Here is a 17,536-nt window from a genome sequence, read left to right as displayed (position 1 = left end):
AGCTTCAGCTTGTGCTCCCATTGCCCATTTCGAAACCCAGTTTCTTTTTTATGAGGGCATCTTTGCCACCTACAGCTGACAAAACATACTGCAATATTCATAGTAAGGTTGGAAATATCAAGAGTTTAAAAAAAATGCTTAATTTGTGGACAGACCAAATGATTTTAAACACTGAATACTAATACATTACTATTAGCATTCAACACAATTGCTCTTCCTTTTGAAAGAGAATAGTAGCATGCATTGTCAGTTGTTTTTTTAATCCACTTATTTAAGCAATTTTAATCTGTAAAACTATTTTAAAGAAAAACCACTGTCCTACGAAACAGTGAGCAAAAGAAAACACAACAGTGAGAATTTAACACAATTACTTTAAATCCTGTGAAGTAAATGTTAAAACTTCTTACATACTTTGCACTTACAATTGTGTGTATATATTTGCACCAATTTCAAGCACATCATCAAATTGTATATACTGACATTTTTCTTTTAAAAAAGTAAAACAATACAAAATTAAGTAACTAGCATTTTTTTAAAGAGCCACCAATGCTTATCTCCAGTCTTTAGGGATAGTACAAATTTGGATGACTGATGGTCAATTTATTTGCAATGGTTCTTGGCAAACACTAACAAACCACATGACAAGTGTGTCAGCCATCATGGAAATACACAGATTTCAGAAATGAAGAGTTTGGGTAATCTGTGGTACTTTCACAATGTCCGTGCTTTATCTCCTTACTCAGTAACAAGATGTCCATGACATCACCTGACAAATGGTGTACCTATCTTTATGCTCAACTAGATTTCTTCCCTGTTTACATCTTGTTGAGAGAATTAAAAGCTTTGGATTTCATTCCAGCATTGAGCGTAGAGTTGCACTGGTTGGTCCTATACAGCTTCTGTTTTGGTAGAGAGGTTTTCTTCATTTGGCTGACAATTTCCATTTTGCTGTACTTTATTTTCTTCGGTCCTTGGTGTATCCTTATCATCTACTTCCTTACCCACACTTGAATCTGGTTCTTTACTGTGCTCCTTCTCCTACAATGAATATCAAGATACACATTTACCATTTTCCTCAAGAACTCTTTACTATGGCTATATGATACAACTTCATCCTCTGAATTAATGAAACTGGGTAATTTTCTTCTATTATATGTTCTTTATACTTGGCATAAAAGATGGAACATCTATGGAAGCTAAATTAGAATGCAGTGAACAAAGTCCTAAGGAAATATAAAATAAATACTGCCAACAGATTCAAAAAAGGGGAATAGATCTACTGAGTCAAAGAGCTTCAAAAAAATGCCATGAGAAACAAAAACAAGGGAACACAGAAAAAAGAAAGTCAGTATTCCTGTGCTCGTTAAGGTGGTCATTCAACTCAAATTGTTTTTGGGTGTGTCTGGGTAGCTCATGCAGGCCAAGCCTTGGGGTCTGTACCTGGCCCCCTTGTCCCTTCCTCTCTGGTGCTCTTCCCCTCCTCTGCTTTGTCATCCACTGAGCAGCTTTGCTCCACATAACCTTGGAGCGAGCTGAACCTGGGCTGAAACCAGGAGCAAATCAAAGTTGTGGGTGCTGAGTACTGTGTCCAGGAATGGGAAGCTAATAGCATGTCTCTTTTAAAAGACTATTCAAGAATAGTCCAGTTTAGGCACAGTGGTGCACATTTGTAATTCTAGCTACTTGAGAGGGTAAAGCAGGAGAACCAAAAGTTTGAGGCCATCCTGGGAAATTGAGAAAGATAATACCCTGTCTCACAATCAAAAATTTAAAAAGGGGCAGTGGATGTAGCTTTGCAGTAGTGCCTGCCTAGAGAGAAAGAAGCCTTAGGTTCAACTCCCAGTAATTAAAAAAATAAGTCTAAATTCTGTCCTCAGCTTAAAGGAGAATTAAATGATAACAAAGAGTGTGTGACACACAGAACACATTCAGTAAACATTACCATGTCATCAATGATGAACCTCTTTTCAATCAATGCAAGTTCTAGAACACCTAATTTCCAAATATAAATAAATTTTAGCAAGATAATCAGGGAACTAACTTGTAAGTCCTTAAATTATCTAAGAGAAAGAAAACTTGGTAGAATTCAGTTTTTTGTAACATAACAATATTCAACAAACCTAATTTTAAGTACTTATTATAAAACCAGTAACAACAGTCTTACTATAGTGAGTAAAACATGTATCAAGGAAAATGGCAAAAGACAAAAAGCATTTTTATAAATATATTAGGAATATTCATTACCTGTAGATTTTTCAAAAGAATTTATTGATATGCTGATTTTCTTAAGGAATGTGACAGTTTAAATTTTAATTAGCTCTCATCTCTTTAAAACCTAATTTTTAAAAATTAACAAAATTTTAAGATATCAACAATGTACAAAATACTCTTGCCCTCATGAAGCTTTCAGCTTAAAATTGCTTTTATGTGGGGGTATGGTGTTGCACACCTATAATCCCCAGCACTCTGAGGCAGGAAGATCTCAAAATGGAGCTCAGCCTGGCACTTCAACAATGTAGCAAGACCCTGTCTCAAAACAAAAAATAAAGGAAAGACTGGGTTCAATCCCTAGTACTGCAATCAATCAATCAATCAGTCAAAAACCTGCTTCTATGTGATAAAGAGCAATCTCAATTATTCAGTAACCAGGCACTGCTCTTACTTTAACTGAAGTACTGTTCTTCTCCAGCTTCTCCTTCCCATCTCTATCATTAGAACTCTTTCTTGTAGAGGTTGGACGCTCTCTTTCTCGTCTTTCATTCATGTGGTCCCTTTCTTTTTCTCTCTTTTTATCCTTCTTATTTCTGCTGTAAAAATATTGATGTCAGTTAATTTCCAAGAAATTAAGGACTTATGGTTCTTAATAAAGTACTCTTATAACACTATCTAAAATAATGCATTTTAAATAAGCATCCTACTACACTGGTTTGACAAAAACCCAAAAATAGGTCATATAACCCCTCCACTCCACCACTTAGCCCAGTTAGCTTTTTAAAGATACTCAAGTCATTTTGCAGCAGCCACTATATGTTCACAGAAAACACAATTTGGTATTTGTCAATTTATTACCTTTGAAAATCATTTATACAAGATTACTGGAATAAGGACAGTAATACAATGTCAGTGCTATGTTGTTTGGGAAATGACAAGGAAATAAAAGTCTTGTAATGGTTGGGGAGTAGTTCAATGGTAGAACACAAAGACAGCACATGTTCCTAACACCAAAAAAAGAAAAAACAAAAAAAACCACAAAATAAAACAAAAAAAAAAAATCAAAGTTTAGATACTTAGTGTAGATGCAATTTTTTTCCACATATTTTTCATCTGTGTTTGGTTTAAAATGTGAATTAGTAACAGGGTACAGACCAATTATATTTAGTTTTAGGCTCTTTTGTTAAATTAAAAAAACAAAAAAAAACAAAAAACCACAAGCAAGAAAATAAAATAATCCCCTGATGGGAAATATGTTACATATATTTTAGTAAAGTTTTTTAAAATAATTTTTTTCTTCTAACTAAAATATCACAGAAAATCAAATTAAAAAAACTAAAAACAATCAGTAACACAGTGTGATTTAAAAAATAAACACAGTGAACGATAACTTTCTTATGTTAAAAACTTAATGCCTAATCATGACAAAAAAACTTCATCTATAAAACGAACAAGAATTCTTAGGAATAAATTTAAGAAATTTATATATACAAAACAATCATTTCTGAAAAACACTAAGAATCAACAGATAAAGGAGAAAGAGATATCACACTCTTGGACAGAAAGACTAAGTAAGCATCATAGAGCTTTATTACTGTATCTCTGTATTAATAATATTCCCTAAGTTAATTTAGAAATTTAATGCAATTATAACACAAATTAGTAGGCTTGTTATTTCTGGAACCTAAGCAACCAACTGATGTTCAGATGGAAAAAAATTCATACATGGTTAGGAAAGCTAAAAAAAAAACCAGAGTAATGAGGGGCCTAGAAATAGGACAAGCCTTACCTTTCTGGGGGAGCAGTCCTGGGAATTAAACCTAGGGTCTCATACATGTTAGGCAAACACTAAGTTACATACTCAGACCCTATTATTTTAAAATACTTTACAATCTTAATAATCAAAACCACAGGATAGCAGCACATGGTCAGTCGAGCCAATTAAACAACACAGAAGACTCAGATCCACACATATACAGAAAATTTAGAATACGACAAAGCAACATTATCAAATTGTGTGAAAATCTGAGTTTCTAAATAATATTAGATTAACAAAAAAAAATTGGAAAAATAAAACTGGGGTGCATATACCATATTAAGGATAAAATCTAGGAGACCAAAGATTTCAATGCAAAATAAGCCCTACAGAAATACAAGAAACAATGAGGAAATTTTATCATAACCTTGGAACAAGAAAAGGATCTTTTTAATTTTGTAACTCAAAATACACAAGTCACAAAAGGAAAGAAAATTAGAAATTTTTATAAATCAAGTTTCATAAATTTCCAAAAAGAAATGACAAATTGTGAATATCTATAATCAAATCAATAAAGAATAATCTCCCTAATATAAAAGGAACTGTAAAAGCCAGGTACAGAGGTGCAAACCTGTGATCCCAGTTCTGCAGGTAGCTAACACAGCAGAATCTCAAACTAGAGGCCAGCCTGGGTAACTCAGCAAAACCTTGTCTCAAAAAAAACAGGGCAGACAGGTATGGTGGCACACATCTGTAATCCCAGCTCTCCGGAGGCTGAGATAGAGGAATCACCATGAATCTGAGGCCAGCCTGGGCAACACAGTGAGTTCAAGACCAACCTGAAGTACACAGCGAAACCCTGTCTCAAAAAAAACAAAAACAAAAGCTTCTAAAGAAATAAATAAAAGGAGCTGAATGTGTAGCTTAATGGGAAGGTCTTGAGTTCAATTAAAAAAAAAAAAAAAAAGAAGAGCTATAGAAAACAAAAAGAAAAGGGGAAAAAAAGACCTCACAGAAAAATAAAGTATAAAATCACAGAAAAGGAAATATAACAGGACTTGAACTATATGAAAATGGTTTACCTTCACATGTAATAAGAGAAATGCAACTAAAATTATACGAATGATGATGCCACTTCTTACCAAATGCACAAAAACCTGTAACTCTGACAACAATCTGTTGTAGCTATTATAAACACACCTTTTAACTTGACAATACCATTTCTGGGAAATTTTCTACACATATGTATACTACAAAGCAATGTTAAATCCAAAAACTAGTAGTGTAAGTACTTAAGGGGATAGAATAGATAAATACATGGGTGAAAGACAACACATACTTTTTAGATCAATTTCTGAAGGATACAAAGGTTATTACTCATTCAAAATACAAAATTTTTTTAAAGACTGAAAATATAATTCTGAAAAGTTTTTTATTTCCTGCATCCTCTTCTTTAGTTTTAGATTATGCCTAAAACTAACCTTCTAGGGGATGGAGACCTGGAAGATTTCCTTTTTATGGCTTTTGATGTTCTCGGTGACCTGGAAGAACTCCTGCTTCTCCTCCTGCGCCTATCCCTGAAAGCCAAAAATAGGTCAATAACAACTGAAATAACAGGCAATTCAAAAAAATAAAAGCAAAGGGTTTCTGGTACTTTGAAATAGCCCTTCTCAGAGGCCTGTTTATTTAAGATGGAGACCTGGAAGATTTCCTTTTTATGGCTTTTGATGTTCTCGGTGACCTGGAAGAACTCCTGCTTCTCCTCCTGCGCCTATCCCTGAAAGCCAAAAATAGGTCAATAACATGTGAAATAACAGGCAATTCAAAAAAATAAAAGCAAAGGGTTTCTGGTACTTTGAAATAGCCCTTCTCAGAGGCCTGTTTATTTAATTTATTCTATTTATGTTTTTTATTGTTTTTTGTTTTGTTTTTTGTTTTTTTTTTTTTTGCAGTGCTGGGGAAGAACCCTGGACCTTGTGCATGCTAGGCAAGCACTAGGCCACTAAGCTACATCTCTAGCCTCCAAAGCTTGAATAGAAAAACTACAAATGATACCCAGACTCTCTCCAAAAAAAAATGTTTTTTTGCAGCATCTAAAACACGTTTTACCTATCAGAAGATCCTGTTATGTATCGAGCTCCCTTCTGCCCTACTGTGTATTATTCTGTAACAAACACATTCTTTAAAACTGAGTGAGCTTGTAAAATACAATCTAAGCCAAGTATTAGAAGTCTACAAAAAGACATTTAAGTCAATACCACTTGATAGAGAAACTGCTTTTCCCTGCAACCTCCTATCATTATTATTCTATTCAATTACACATTCCTTAGATATAAAATAATAAACTAAAATCTAGGATTTAAATATGGCAGAGCAAGAGTTACTAAACAGATTAACAGGGTTTATTATTAAAAACTTATGTTAAGCCAGAAGTGGTGGTGCACGCCTGTAATCCCAGCACTCGGGAGGCTGAGGTAGGAGGATCACTGTGAGTTGAGACCAGCCTGGGCTACATAGTGAGTTGCAGGTCAGTCTCAACTACATAGTGAGACCCTGTCTCAAGAAAACAAACAAACAAACAAACAAAAAAAAAACTTATGTTAAACCTATTAGCAAATGATGCGTGCTATAAATTACTTTGTTTTTAAGAGTGGTCAACTTAGAAACAATAAACTTCACCATGTCCATAATTCAAGGGACAAGATGTAAGGATATATGCATTAAATGATTAACATATACAATGATCTCTAATAAGGAGCTCAGATAATCAGTTGACCACACAGTAGCTGAAACAAATTGATCCTCTCAAATTCAAGTTCTCAACATCTCTTTTATTTTTCATTCCTAAAATTAAAAAATAAAGCTTGTATGATTATTGATATACATAAGGAGATATTCAAAAAGACCAAAGAAACACAAGAGCTTTGTGAACACAATATTATTTAGCCTGAGCCTGTTTAGTCAATTGGGAAATAAAGGTAATTAATAACTCAAATCTTACAGTGTCATTATAAGGATAAAGCATTATACATTAAGTACCAACCATAGAGTCTGGCACAAAGTAGATACTCAATAAATTTTTCCCCTTCCTTTCTTTTTTTTCCAGTGCTGAAAACCAAACCCAGAGCCTCACAATGGGCTACACTCCTAGTTCTCGTTTTGTGGACTTATTTTTATTGATAATAACTTTAAAGTGCAGACATTTTTTTTAAATAGGGCAGGGATTTAGCTCTGTGACACCATGCCTGCCTTGCAAATGCAAGGTCCTGAGTTTGATCCCCGGTACTCACCCCCTACAAAAAAAAAGAAAGAAAAAATATCTATTAGGCAACACTTTAATATTTTTTAAAATTTCAATTCCTACACAACTTAGCAAGACCCTGTCTCTTTAAAAACAAAATTTCTGGGGATATAGCTCAGTGCAAAGGATCAGGATTTAATCCCCAATACTGTAAACATGGAAACAGATATGAAAGACAGACAGATGAGACATTATTGGAAATAAAAATGTAGCCTGTTTTGAGCAATCAGAATGTCTCCTATTTCACTGACATCTGGAAAGCTGGAAAATACTATACAATAGAGAAACTTAAGCCTTTGTTAAGCTTTTCAGAAGGAAAAACATTCCAAACTGTTGAACTTTATGAACTAATCTAACTGCTAGCCATCTCTTATTGTCCAGGCCACAGAGGTTATTTTAAAATAGGACTAAATGTGACCATCAGAACTTTTAAAAGATAAAGTGACTTAAAATGGCCAGTAAGCAATTAAACATTTCAAAGTCTTCAGAAAGAGTTAAGCTATCAAAAAGAAACCAAAACAATATGGCGTGGCAAAGGATGTCTAAATAGTCACATAATCACAAAAGCATGTATGACACAATCAGTAAAACCACTTTGCAGTAAAGATGCAGTCACAGGCTACACTGATTAACTATAACAAAAGATGTGTAAGTTTTTCTTCAATTTTTGGTTCAATGTGCTGAAATGTCACTGTAATCTATTTTAAACACCACTGTAACATAAACTATTGCTTTCAACTTTACAGTTCTAAAGCAGTGTCTAAAAGCAGGTACCAAATACTTGGTAGAAAATTCTCAAACTTAATTTCTAAAAAGCAGGAAAAGGGGTACACTATACCTCTGATAATAAACTACAGGACAGATGGACCATTTCCTCTAAGCTTCAGTTTCGTTTTTTATGTTTTTGGTTGAGACAGGATCTCACTCTATAGTTGAGACTGACCTGGAACTATGTAGCCCAGGCTGGTCTCGAACTCACAGCAATCCTCCTGCCTCAGCCTCCTGAGTGCTGGGATTACAGGTGTGTGCCACCACACCAGGCTTCCTCATATTTTTAAAACAACAATAACAACTATCTTTTTATAAACTTGTTGTGAGAACTGAATAGAGTGAACTGTGAAAAAGTCTGCTGTTTGTCTTTTGCTATTCGTCAAAGACTAGAATTAAGAATATACTCTTTGGCCAGGGATTTAGCTAGTGGCACCACGCCTGCCTCACAAGTGCCAAGGTCATGAATTCAATTCCCCACACCAAAAAAGAATATATTCTCAAATTCACAAATTTTTCAATATTCCTTGATCTCAGATTGTTTGCTATGAAGAATTATTTATGCTAAAATATGTATTTTTAATTTTAAGACACACTTTGATGTAAGTTAGAAATTTTATTGTTATGGAATATAGGGAATTTAGATAAGCTTGAGGAAGATTCATTGGTAACCTGCTGCCACCTGGTGGCAATGCACTATTAATAAATCTAGAGACCAGTCCTAAAGGGGAGAAGAAATCTAACATTTGACAAAGAATCAAAATGTAAATGTCTGGGTTGGGGTTTTGTTTATTTTTAGATAGGTTCTCACTATGTATTCCAGGCTGACCTCAAACTCATGGCAATTCTCCCACTTCAGCCTCCCAAGTGCTGGTATTATAGGTGTGCACCACCACACCCAGCTCAAAATCTAAATGTCATGTACTCAATAGAGGTAAAAACCAATATAGATGTCAAAGAATGAAACTGCAACTCCACAAACTATTTTGCATGTTAAAATTTACCAGTTTCCAAAGAAATACAGACACCTAAGAGGTTCATTTAAAAACATATATTTATATTAATATATATATACACACACGTGTGTATATGTGAGGTTAATATATATGTGTGTGTGTGTGTATAGGTATATGTATATAAACACACATAACAATTTTAAAATACCTTCCCCTAACATCTAACCTGTAAGAAAACAAAAATGATGATAATAAATTAGCCAGGATCATTCATTATGAAGGACAGCTAAAATTTTTCAGATAATTGTATCCAACTATCATCTCTTCCTCCTTACAGGTTCAATACTGTAGCAATCCCTCAGCTAGAAAAATATCTACTTTACAGTTAGGGAGGGAGAAATGTTTCAATATTGCTATATGGGTTCAGCTTGCATAAAACAATTTCTCAGTTAAAACTTTGCATTTTCATTTGTCATCATTAAACCTCTTGGTTAAAAAAAAAATTTCTAAAGCACTATCAAACCTGCTGGAACTACGAGATCTTCTTGATGCATTGTAACTTCTGGGTGGTGTTCTGGACTTTTTATCCTTCTTCCTTTTTTCATCTATCTCTTTGGATCTGTCCTTTTCTCGTTCCTTTTCTTTGTCCTGTTCCTTTTCCTTCTCTTTGTCTCGTTCCTTTTCATGCTCTTTTTCCCGCTCCTTGTCTCTGTCCTTTTCCTTGTCCTTTTCCCGTTCTTTTTCTCGTTCTTTGTCCCGGTCTTTGTTTTTCCCCCGTTCCTTTTCTTTTTCACGTTCCTTTTCCCTCTCTCTCTCTTTTTCCCTTTCCTTTTCTCTATCTTTCTCTTTAACTCTTTCCTTTTCCTTCATCTTTTCCCGAGTATCTTTTCTCTTGTCCCTTGAGAAACAAAGAAAGATAAATTGATAACTAAAATAAGTCTCCCCACAGAGACCTCCCTCTTTCTTCAGCAATTAACACAAAACTATTTACAATGGCTACAGACATTACATATAAATTCCTATGTAACTCCAGTGCACACGAAGTTGCTCAACAAAGCAATTACCAGGGTGAGCTGAGTTGTCTGGAAACCTCATGAGTCATACTGACCATCAGGTTCCAATCAGTGGCACTCAAGATTAATCCTTCATTACTAAAAGAATCACAGAAAATTTATTTCTCATTAAAACCCAAACCACTCAAGAAAAATTAATTAGTAACAGAATCATTCATAATTTCTCTAAAACTAACCGTGAACGTGAACGACTCCTTGATTTCCGTCTCTCCCTTGATTTAGAGCGTTTTTTATGTGGGCTCTTAGATCTACGTCTATCCTTCTGTCTTGAACGTGATCTGTTATGGGATCTACTCCTGAAGGAAAATAAGTTGTTAGAAAATCAAAACTTATTCTTAGATTTTCAATTATAAAAAAACTGAAGGACTCTCCTAAGAGAATTAAAAAGTATATCCTAATGGTATTTATCAACATTTAAAAATTTGCCTTACATAATGAGTTAGATTACCAGAAATTAAGTTTATTTACTGGCAACTTTACCAGATATTTTGTCTAGAACACAAAACAAAGAATTTGATAGCTATTTTCTAAGTCATAATTAGGCTATTTCCAAGAAGTAATTTTTTTTAAATTAGTATATGCCTCAATTATAGAAGACAGACATTTTCCACAGTCTAAGTTTTCAATGCCATAAATTGTCTTTCGACTCATCTTGATGGGTAATAATGTAGTGGTTACATAGTTCAAAGTCTTTTTTTTTTTTAGACCAAAAAAAAAAAAAAAAAAATCCAGTATCTTACTGTGTAGAACTACTGTGTAGTTCATTCAGGCTAGCCTGGAAATCACTCTGAAGCTAAAGCTCACACTCATGGTGATCCTCCTGCCTCAACCTTCCAAGTGCTAGGATTGATAACAAGTATGTGCCACCACACCCGGCCAATTCAAAGTAATATCTACACATAGCTGTGTACTGTTTATCACAACAAACATTAAAAATGATGGCTAAGGAAGCACAGGACTTAATGACAGTGCTACTGTGACAGGAAAACTATCTACAAATGTTAGATTTGCAAAGCCTTGACTACAGCTCTAACTATAATCATAGCTATTGAAAGAATACTTTATTACTGAAATTCCCCTAGGCAAAACAACTGTCATTTCCATTCTGAACAGGCCCCCTTTCCAAATGAAGAAATGGGGTTTTGGCAATTTCCTTCATAATGAAGTATCCCAGACACTACTCATTAAAATATAAGACAGATACACATAACTTAAATAATAAAGAGATTAGACTCACCACCAACTTTAGAGTATAACCAGCTGGCTCTGAAAGCCAGCACTGTCATCCACTATCTCTCTGATGCCTTTGGCTAGTCACTAACCTCACAGATTAAAAATCACACCTCCATCTCCTACAGCTATCATGACAATTAAATCATACAATGTATGGAAAACTATCTTGCAGTCTCTGGCACAGAGAAAACACTTAAATTTAATTCTCAGTATCATCATCATCAAAATTTAACACAAATATAAACTTTACATTACATTTTGCATTCAAAGGAGGTCTAATGAACTCCCACAAGTAAGATGATCATCTTGATGGTTATGTTTCAATATATTAAATTACAATATCTATAATGGTCAAATGATCATAATTGTGGTATGTTATGAAATAAAAATATTCCCCAGATAATACTCAATACCTCACAACCCCATATGGACCTTCACACTCAACTTTATATATCCCCATCCCTTTTTTAATATAATTATTTTAAGGCAAGATCTAAATTGGGCAGACAGGGCTTGAACTTGCATCATTTTCCCAGAGTACAGGGATGACAGGTGTGCATCACCATGCTTGGCTTGAAATTTTTTGGGGGGGAGTACCAGGGATCAAACTTGGGACCTTGCACTTGCAAAGCAGGTGGCGGAACCACTGAGCTAAATCCCCAGCACTGAAATCTTATTTCAAAATACATTTTTTGGTTAGTCAAAATTTGTTTTCTTATAGCTAATTTTCAATTACTCATCTATTATATGACTTTAAGGTGTTTGTCTTTATATCACCTGTTTAATATAAGATCATTCAGTTAGTTTAAATCTTTATCAATTAGTATCTGAGAGATGTGAGGGTCAAGTAGTAGATATTAAGACAAAACTATAAAACTGAGGACATTTTTAGTCCACTCATATATATTCACATAGGCTAATCTTTTAAAGTGTCTTTGCTTTTATATGCTTAGTAAAAAGGTTTAAGATTTGTGTTCTAGTTAGCCCTGCTAAAAATATAAACAACTCTTTTGCTTTCCTCAAAGCAGTGCTTTCCAATATTAATAAACTTCTTTTATGAGTATAGCCCTAATAAATATGAGTTAATAATAATAAAAAGAAAAAAAAAAAAAGCACTGATCATTTGGCTTCCTACCTTACCCTGTAGGTCCCGAGAGTTCAAAAGTCACTGCTCAAGAGTAATTATTGTATTTGAATTTTGACATTAAATATTTCATGTCTCTATCTCACCCACTAGTAGTGTTCTGGTTAAGAATGCTAAAGGCAGTGAAGAATAGGTCTAATGTAACCAAAGATAAAGAAGAGTTGTTATTAAGTTTCTGAATTTTAATAATTTACAAAATTATATTTTTAATTAAATTATAAATACATAGCAACTTACCATCATATTGCTTCAAAGTTCATTTGTAAATCATTTGTTTTCCATTAAAACATTATAAAATGCCTTATAATTCCTATGCTATTCTGCAAAGGTTACTTACCTTAAAATTATAATTATAGTATTGGCCACCTTTTCTAAGACTCTTTTAAGAATAAAACGTATCAAATTCGGACAAAGTAGAAATGCATCTCCTAAGAACTAGCCAAAGACACTGCCACAGGAAATCCCCTCTTCCCTTCCTTATAAGAGAAAGGAACAGAAAAAGGAAAGTGGAGCTTATGGGGGAGGAGGGTGGCTCTAATTTTCTAAAAATTTTGTTTTGTTTTTGAGACAGGGCATCACCATGCAATTCAGTCTGGCCTTGAACTCACTTTCAGCCCAGGTTGGCCTTGAACTTGCAGTGATCTTCATGCATCAGCCTCCCAAGTGCTGGGATTATAGGCATTCACTACCAGACCTGGCCTCATTCTTTTTTAACTGACACAAGTAATAATTGTACATATTTATGGGATGATACAGTATAGAAATTCGATACATGTATACAAGGTATAGTGAACAATCACAATAACATCATTTCCAGCTCCTTAAATATTTACTATTTCTTTGTGCTGGGAACCTCTAAACTCTTTTGGTGCTTTGTAAGTATATAACAAATCATTGTAAACTAGTCTTTCAACTGTACTGTGGAACATAAGACCTTATTACTATCATTTAACTGTACTTTAGTAATCATTATTCAACCTTCCTCCACTTCTCTCTTAGGTGACCAGAACTCTTCTTTTACAAAAGCAAATTTTTAAGTTCTCCTAGGTGAACAGTAGCTGTCTTTCTGTTCCTGGAGAAACAAACTCTAGAAGCATCTGCAGATGAGGGGAAAGAGGAGCATGGGCCCAAGAGCAAAGGTTCCTAATAAAGCAAGAGTCAAGAATACCAGTGCCTATTGGCACAGGCTGAAAAGCCAAGAAAGGCCTGCCATCATCTCCTTGACTCCAGGGGGAGACAAGGGCTCTTCCAGGTCAAGAGCCTTAAGCCAAATATCAGAAAGATGCCTTTGTTGGCGGTATAGTAGTGAGCATAGCTGCCTTTCAAATATCAGTAAGATATTTTCTTTTCCCCTCCTTTTAAGAGAAGTCATCCTCTTTTGTATTTATGAAGTCAGTAAAGGGTATGTATCTCTGTATGCATGTTTAATAAAAGTAGAATGTGCTGACTAAAAACAAAATAAAACAAAAGCCTTGGAACATAGATCTACAATATGAAAGTGCTCTCATGACTACCAACCACAATTAATAAATTTCAGTGCAGACAGAATAATAAAAACCCTGGAGAAAGAATATATCCATATATAGAGTAATTAAAACAAAAGTCTTAAAATGAGTAGTGGACAAAATAGGCAAAATATTTGTTTTAATTTCAAAAACACATAAAGCTTTAGATTATCAAGGAAACAATGTTAATCATCAAGTTTTAGTTTTTCCAGCCTTGAAGTTTGACTTTTTCTTATAGTAAACCACTCAGAACAAGATTCAGGACATTGGCCCCTTTTTCCTCAGAGAAATTATTCTTCCACAAAATTTTCTATTTCCTTTAACTCCTTTACCCTAACCATATCGTGTCAACATCTGGAAATGCCCACAGTCTAGTACCCAACTTGCTTTCTCCAACTCTAACATTTCTTGTACATAAAACAAATTACCTTCACTTGATTCTGAATTTGCCTTACTGTAAGATCTAATAAATAATAAAACAATATTCCAAAGATTCTTCAAACTAAGAATAGGGAAGTATATAATAGCAAATAGCTAGAAATATGATTTATTAGAATCAAAGAACAATCATAGTTTTTCATTCCTTGAAAATCTCCTTCATCACAGAAAAACAAGCTAAACTGAGCTTGCTTGTGAGGCTCAACGTACAGTACCCCAGTTCTTTCCTTCACCACAAACCATCTCCTTCTGTAGTACCCCCACAACATGCATACATGCACACTTTTCCATACCACATCAAGATAAGATTGACAACATGCAATTGGGGTACACTATATACCCTTTCAAAGCCCCATTCACACCCTAAAGGCAGAAGACAACAGATTTCTTAAGGTACTTCCAATCAAGATGGTATGCTTTACACTTTGAGTTCTCCTTTGCACCAACCACAAAGCAATGATAGATAAAAGAGAAAATTAAAAAGCTATAGCTATGATAAAAATAGGATAAACACAACACAAACAGAGCTTAACCAAAGGACTATGTCATTGCTGAGGTTCCATGTTACTGCATGGTTTCAGTAGTGGGCACAGGCTCTTATCAGCAGGAGTACCAAGGACTTGAAGTACTCCACTTGGCACATGATCCTGGGGAAATAAAACTGCTTGGAATCACCCCTGGGGTATTCTGGGAATGCACTGGGAGAGAAAAATAGCTGCAACCCAAGCAATACTTTCAGCATAGCCAATAAATATGTTCCCTTTTCTTAATATGAAGAATGAAAAGTTCCTGCCATTTCTATATAAAGACTAGTTTACTATTAGAAAAAATCAAAAGAGCACCTTATTTTTTCGGGTACTAGGGATAAAACCCAGGGTCTCACACATGCTAGGCAAGCTCTACCACTGAGCTACATCCCCAGCCCAAGAAAAGAGCACTTTCAGATAGAAAAACAACATCTAAAACTGAAAATCCATTGAAATATTAAAAAGTATCAGATGAAACTTCATCCTAACTACAGTATTATAATCAAAGCAGTTTCTAAAGGTAACTATACTTCCAGATGAACATTATGAAATTTCTAAATTGTTATTTTAACAAAAATTCATAAATTCTGAAATACAAAATTGAAAAAATATAAAATATGATAGTAGAAAATCTCACCTGTGTTTTGACTGTGATCTTTTCCTTCTAGAATGGGATTTTGAGCTAGACCTGGACTTTGAGCGAGTGTGGGAACGAGATCGACCGCCTTTTCTTTCACTGCTCTTTCCAGACTCTGGGAGGAAAAAACCACTTTGCAGTGTAAGCTCAGAACAATTAAAGATCCCAGTTAATAATTAGGCACAAGTGGAATGTACCACATATAGTGCAAGGGGCCTACTCTCTGTACATCCTCCGCCTGTGCAATTATCCTTCAGAAACATCCAAGAAAGTCATTGCATAAACTCGTTGAGTGCAGCCACCCTGCAGCAGTACATACAAACCAGATGATTATAAACAGCTGTTCGTAATATTTTGTTGCTGCCATAATGTACGATTAAAACATGTCTGCAATTCCTATAACAATGATTTTACATTCTTCCTTTATCCTGCTGGAACTGAAGCTTAAGTTCTGAGTGTTAATTTCAAAAATTCAAAGGATAATTTAGTAACACAAGTTTGTTCCTTTACTTATTATGAATATCTGTATTTTTTTCTAAATCACAGTTCTTTTCTAGCTTTTAAATTAAAACTTTAAGGAAAGTAAGCCTGCTTGATTTCAACAGTTTAAATACATCTGCACTTTCCTTTTTAGCCTCACAATAACACTTTAATTTCAGCCAATCAGTTTGAACAATAATTTTGCTATTAAAATATAAAGAGCTAATTAACTCAGGCTAAAATGCCTCAAAATTTGGGATTATGGGAAAGGACCGATACATTCTAAGTCGTTCTTTGAGTAAGCCACTTACTATTTCTTGAGTTTCATTCTTCTTATTGGTAGAACAAAGGGACTGAACAATACAATTTCTAAAATTCCTTCCAGTTCTAAGATTCTGTGATCTTTAAACTGTGACCTGTGTAACAACACTATATGGCCTTACCTGGTTCAATGGCTGCTGAGATAAATGATTGAGCCTCCCGTACTCGCTTCATTACTTCTTCTAATTCTTTAGCTGCAGCCTGAGGTGTCATCTCAGGGGGTTTTACTATTGCATTGTTGGAGTGATTTATTCTAAATTAAAAATATTGGCATATCACAAATACACACCATATTTTATAAAACATAAAACCCTTAAATGTTTATATGATACTTATTTAAAATCTGAGGACAAGTCAGAAGCACATTTATAAGCTAAATAAAGAATCAACAATTTCACATCCACAATCTCATTCCCACTTCCCTTCATCTCTTGCTAAAAGTGAAAAGGAAAAGGCTACTCCTGCCAACTTCTTTGAATAGCACAAACAGATCAGAGCAAGTATCTACGTAGATTAAAATTATAATAAATCGTAACATTGACAGCAATATTAAAATGAATCCTTTTTAGGCTAAGAGTGTGAGATTCTGTTGTTAATCAGTGTACCCTGGCAGGATGAAGAAGGAAAAGCTCTATATTATATGCACCATTTTAATCAACCCTGTTTCATGGCTTAGACACACTTTTTTTTTTTTTGGTTCAGACAGGGTCTTGCTCATCAGTTCAGGCTGATCTTAAACCCACTATGTAGACCAGGCTTGGCCTCGAACTCTGCGATTCTCCTGCCTCAGCCGCCAAGTGCTGGGATCACAGGTGTGCACCACCACACCCAGGCTAGACACACCTCTAAATGTGGGAGGGATCTGGTAAGACTTTTACTACTAGGCGAGAGAAGCTTCACTGAGGCTTCATCTGAATCGGATATGCAACGCCTTACCTATTCCACAGTGAAGATAAACACCTACTAAGAACAGTTATTTGTCCTTTAACAGCAAAATACTGATCAAACTGTGTAACTAAAACAATCACCTATGAAACAGATAAAATTGTCTGCCTTAATCTGCATAAAATAGAATTTCTAGACTTGAGTATCTGAAAGACTACATAATTTTTTTTTTTACAAACAAGGTCTGAACAAATTCTAAAAGTCAAATGTCTGGTTTAAAACACTGCTAGATATTTGTTTT

At 34.6% G+C, this 17,536-nt stretch overlaps 1 protein-coding gene across 8 annotated transcripts in view; it reads right to left on the bottom strand.

Annotated features, from left to right (window-relative positions):
* Positions 1–362: 362 nt before the first annotated feature.
* Positions 363–17,536, bottom strand: part of Srek1 (splicing regulatory glutamic acid and lysine rich protein 1) — a 36,741-nt gene continuing 19,567 nt past the window's right edge. For 3 of the 8 annotated variants that reach the window (XM_019209453.2, XM_019209452.2, XM_019209456.2), the window contains 9 exons: positions 16,473–16,603; positions 15,550–15,664; positions 10,242–10,361; positions 9,516–9,890; positions 7,258–7,260; positions 5,667–5,744; positions 5,449–5,466; positions 2,663–2,807; positions 363–1,038 (listed from right to left, as the gene is read on the bottom strand). In XM_019209453.2, the coding sequence (XP_019064998.1) occupies positions 889–1,038; positions 2,663–2,807; positions 5,449–5,466; positions 5,667–5,744; positions 7,258–7,260; positions 9,516–9,890; positions 10,242–10,361; positions 15,550–15,664; positions 16,473–16,603 (1,135 nt within the window). In that variant the 3' untranslated portion in view covers positions 363–888. Of the gene's footprint in view, positions 1,039–2,662; positions 2,808–5,448; positions 5,545–5,653; positions 5,745–7,257; positions 7,261–9,515; positions 9,891–10,241; positions 10,362–15,549; positions 15,665–16,472; positions 16,604–17,536 lie in introns of those variants that run through there. The other 5 variants (XM_019209454.2, XM_010637266.3, XM_010637265.3 and 2 more) reach the window with 5 other exon arrangements.

This window comes from Fukomys damarensis, unplaced genomic scaffold (assembly GCF_012274545.1).
Source record: "Fukomys damarensis isolate Sample0158 unplaced genomic scaffold, DMR_v1.0_HiC HiC_scaffold_1, whole genome shotgun sequence".
Taxonomy (NCBI): domain Eukaryota; kingdom Metazoa; phylum Chordata; class Mammalia; order Rodentia; family Bathyergidae; genus Fukomys; species Fukomys damarensis.
The sequence above is the reverse complement of the archived record's forward strand: the minus strand, read 5'-3'. Positions and strand labels throughout refer to the sequence as shown.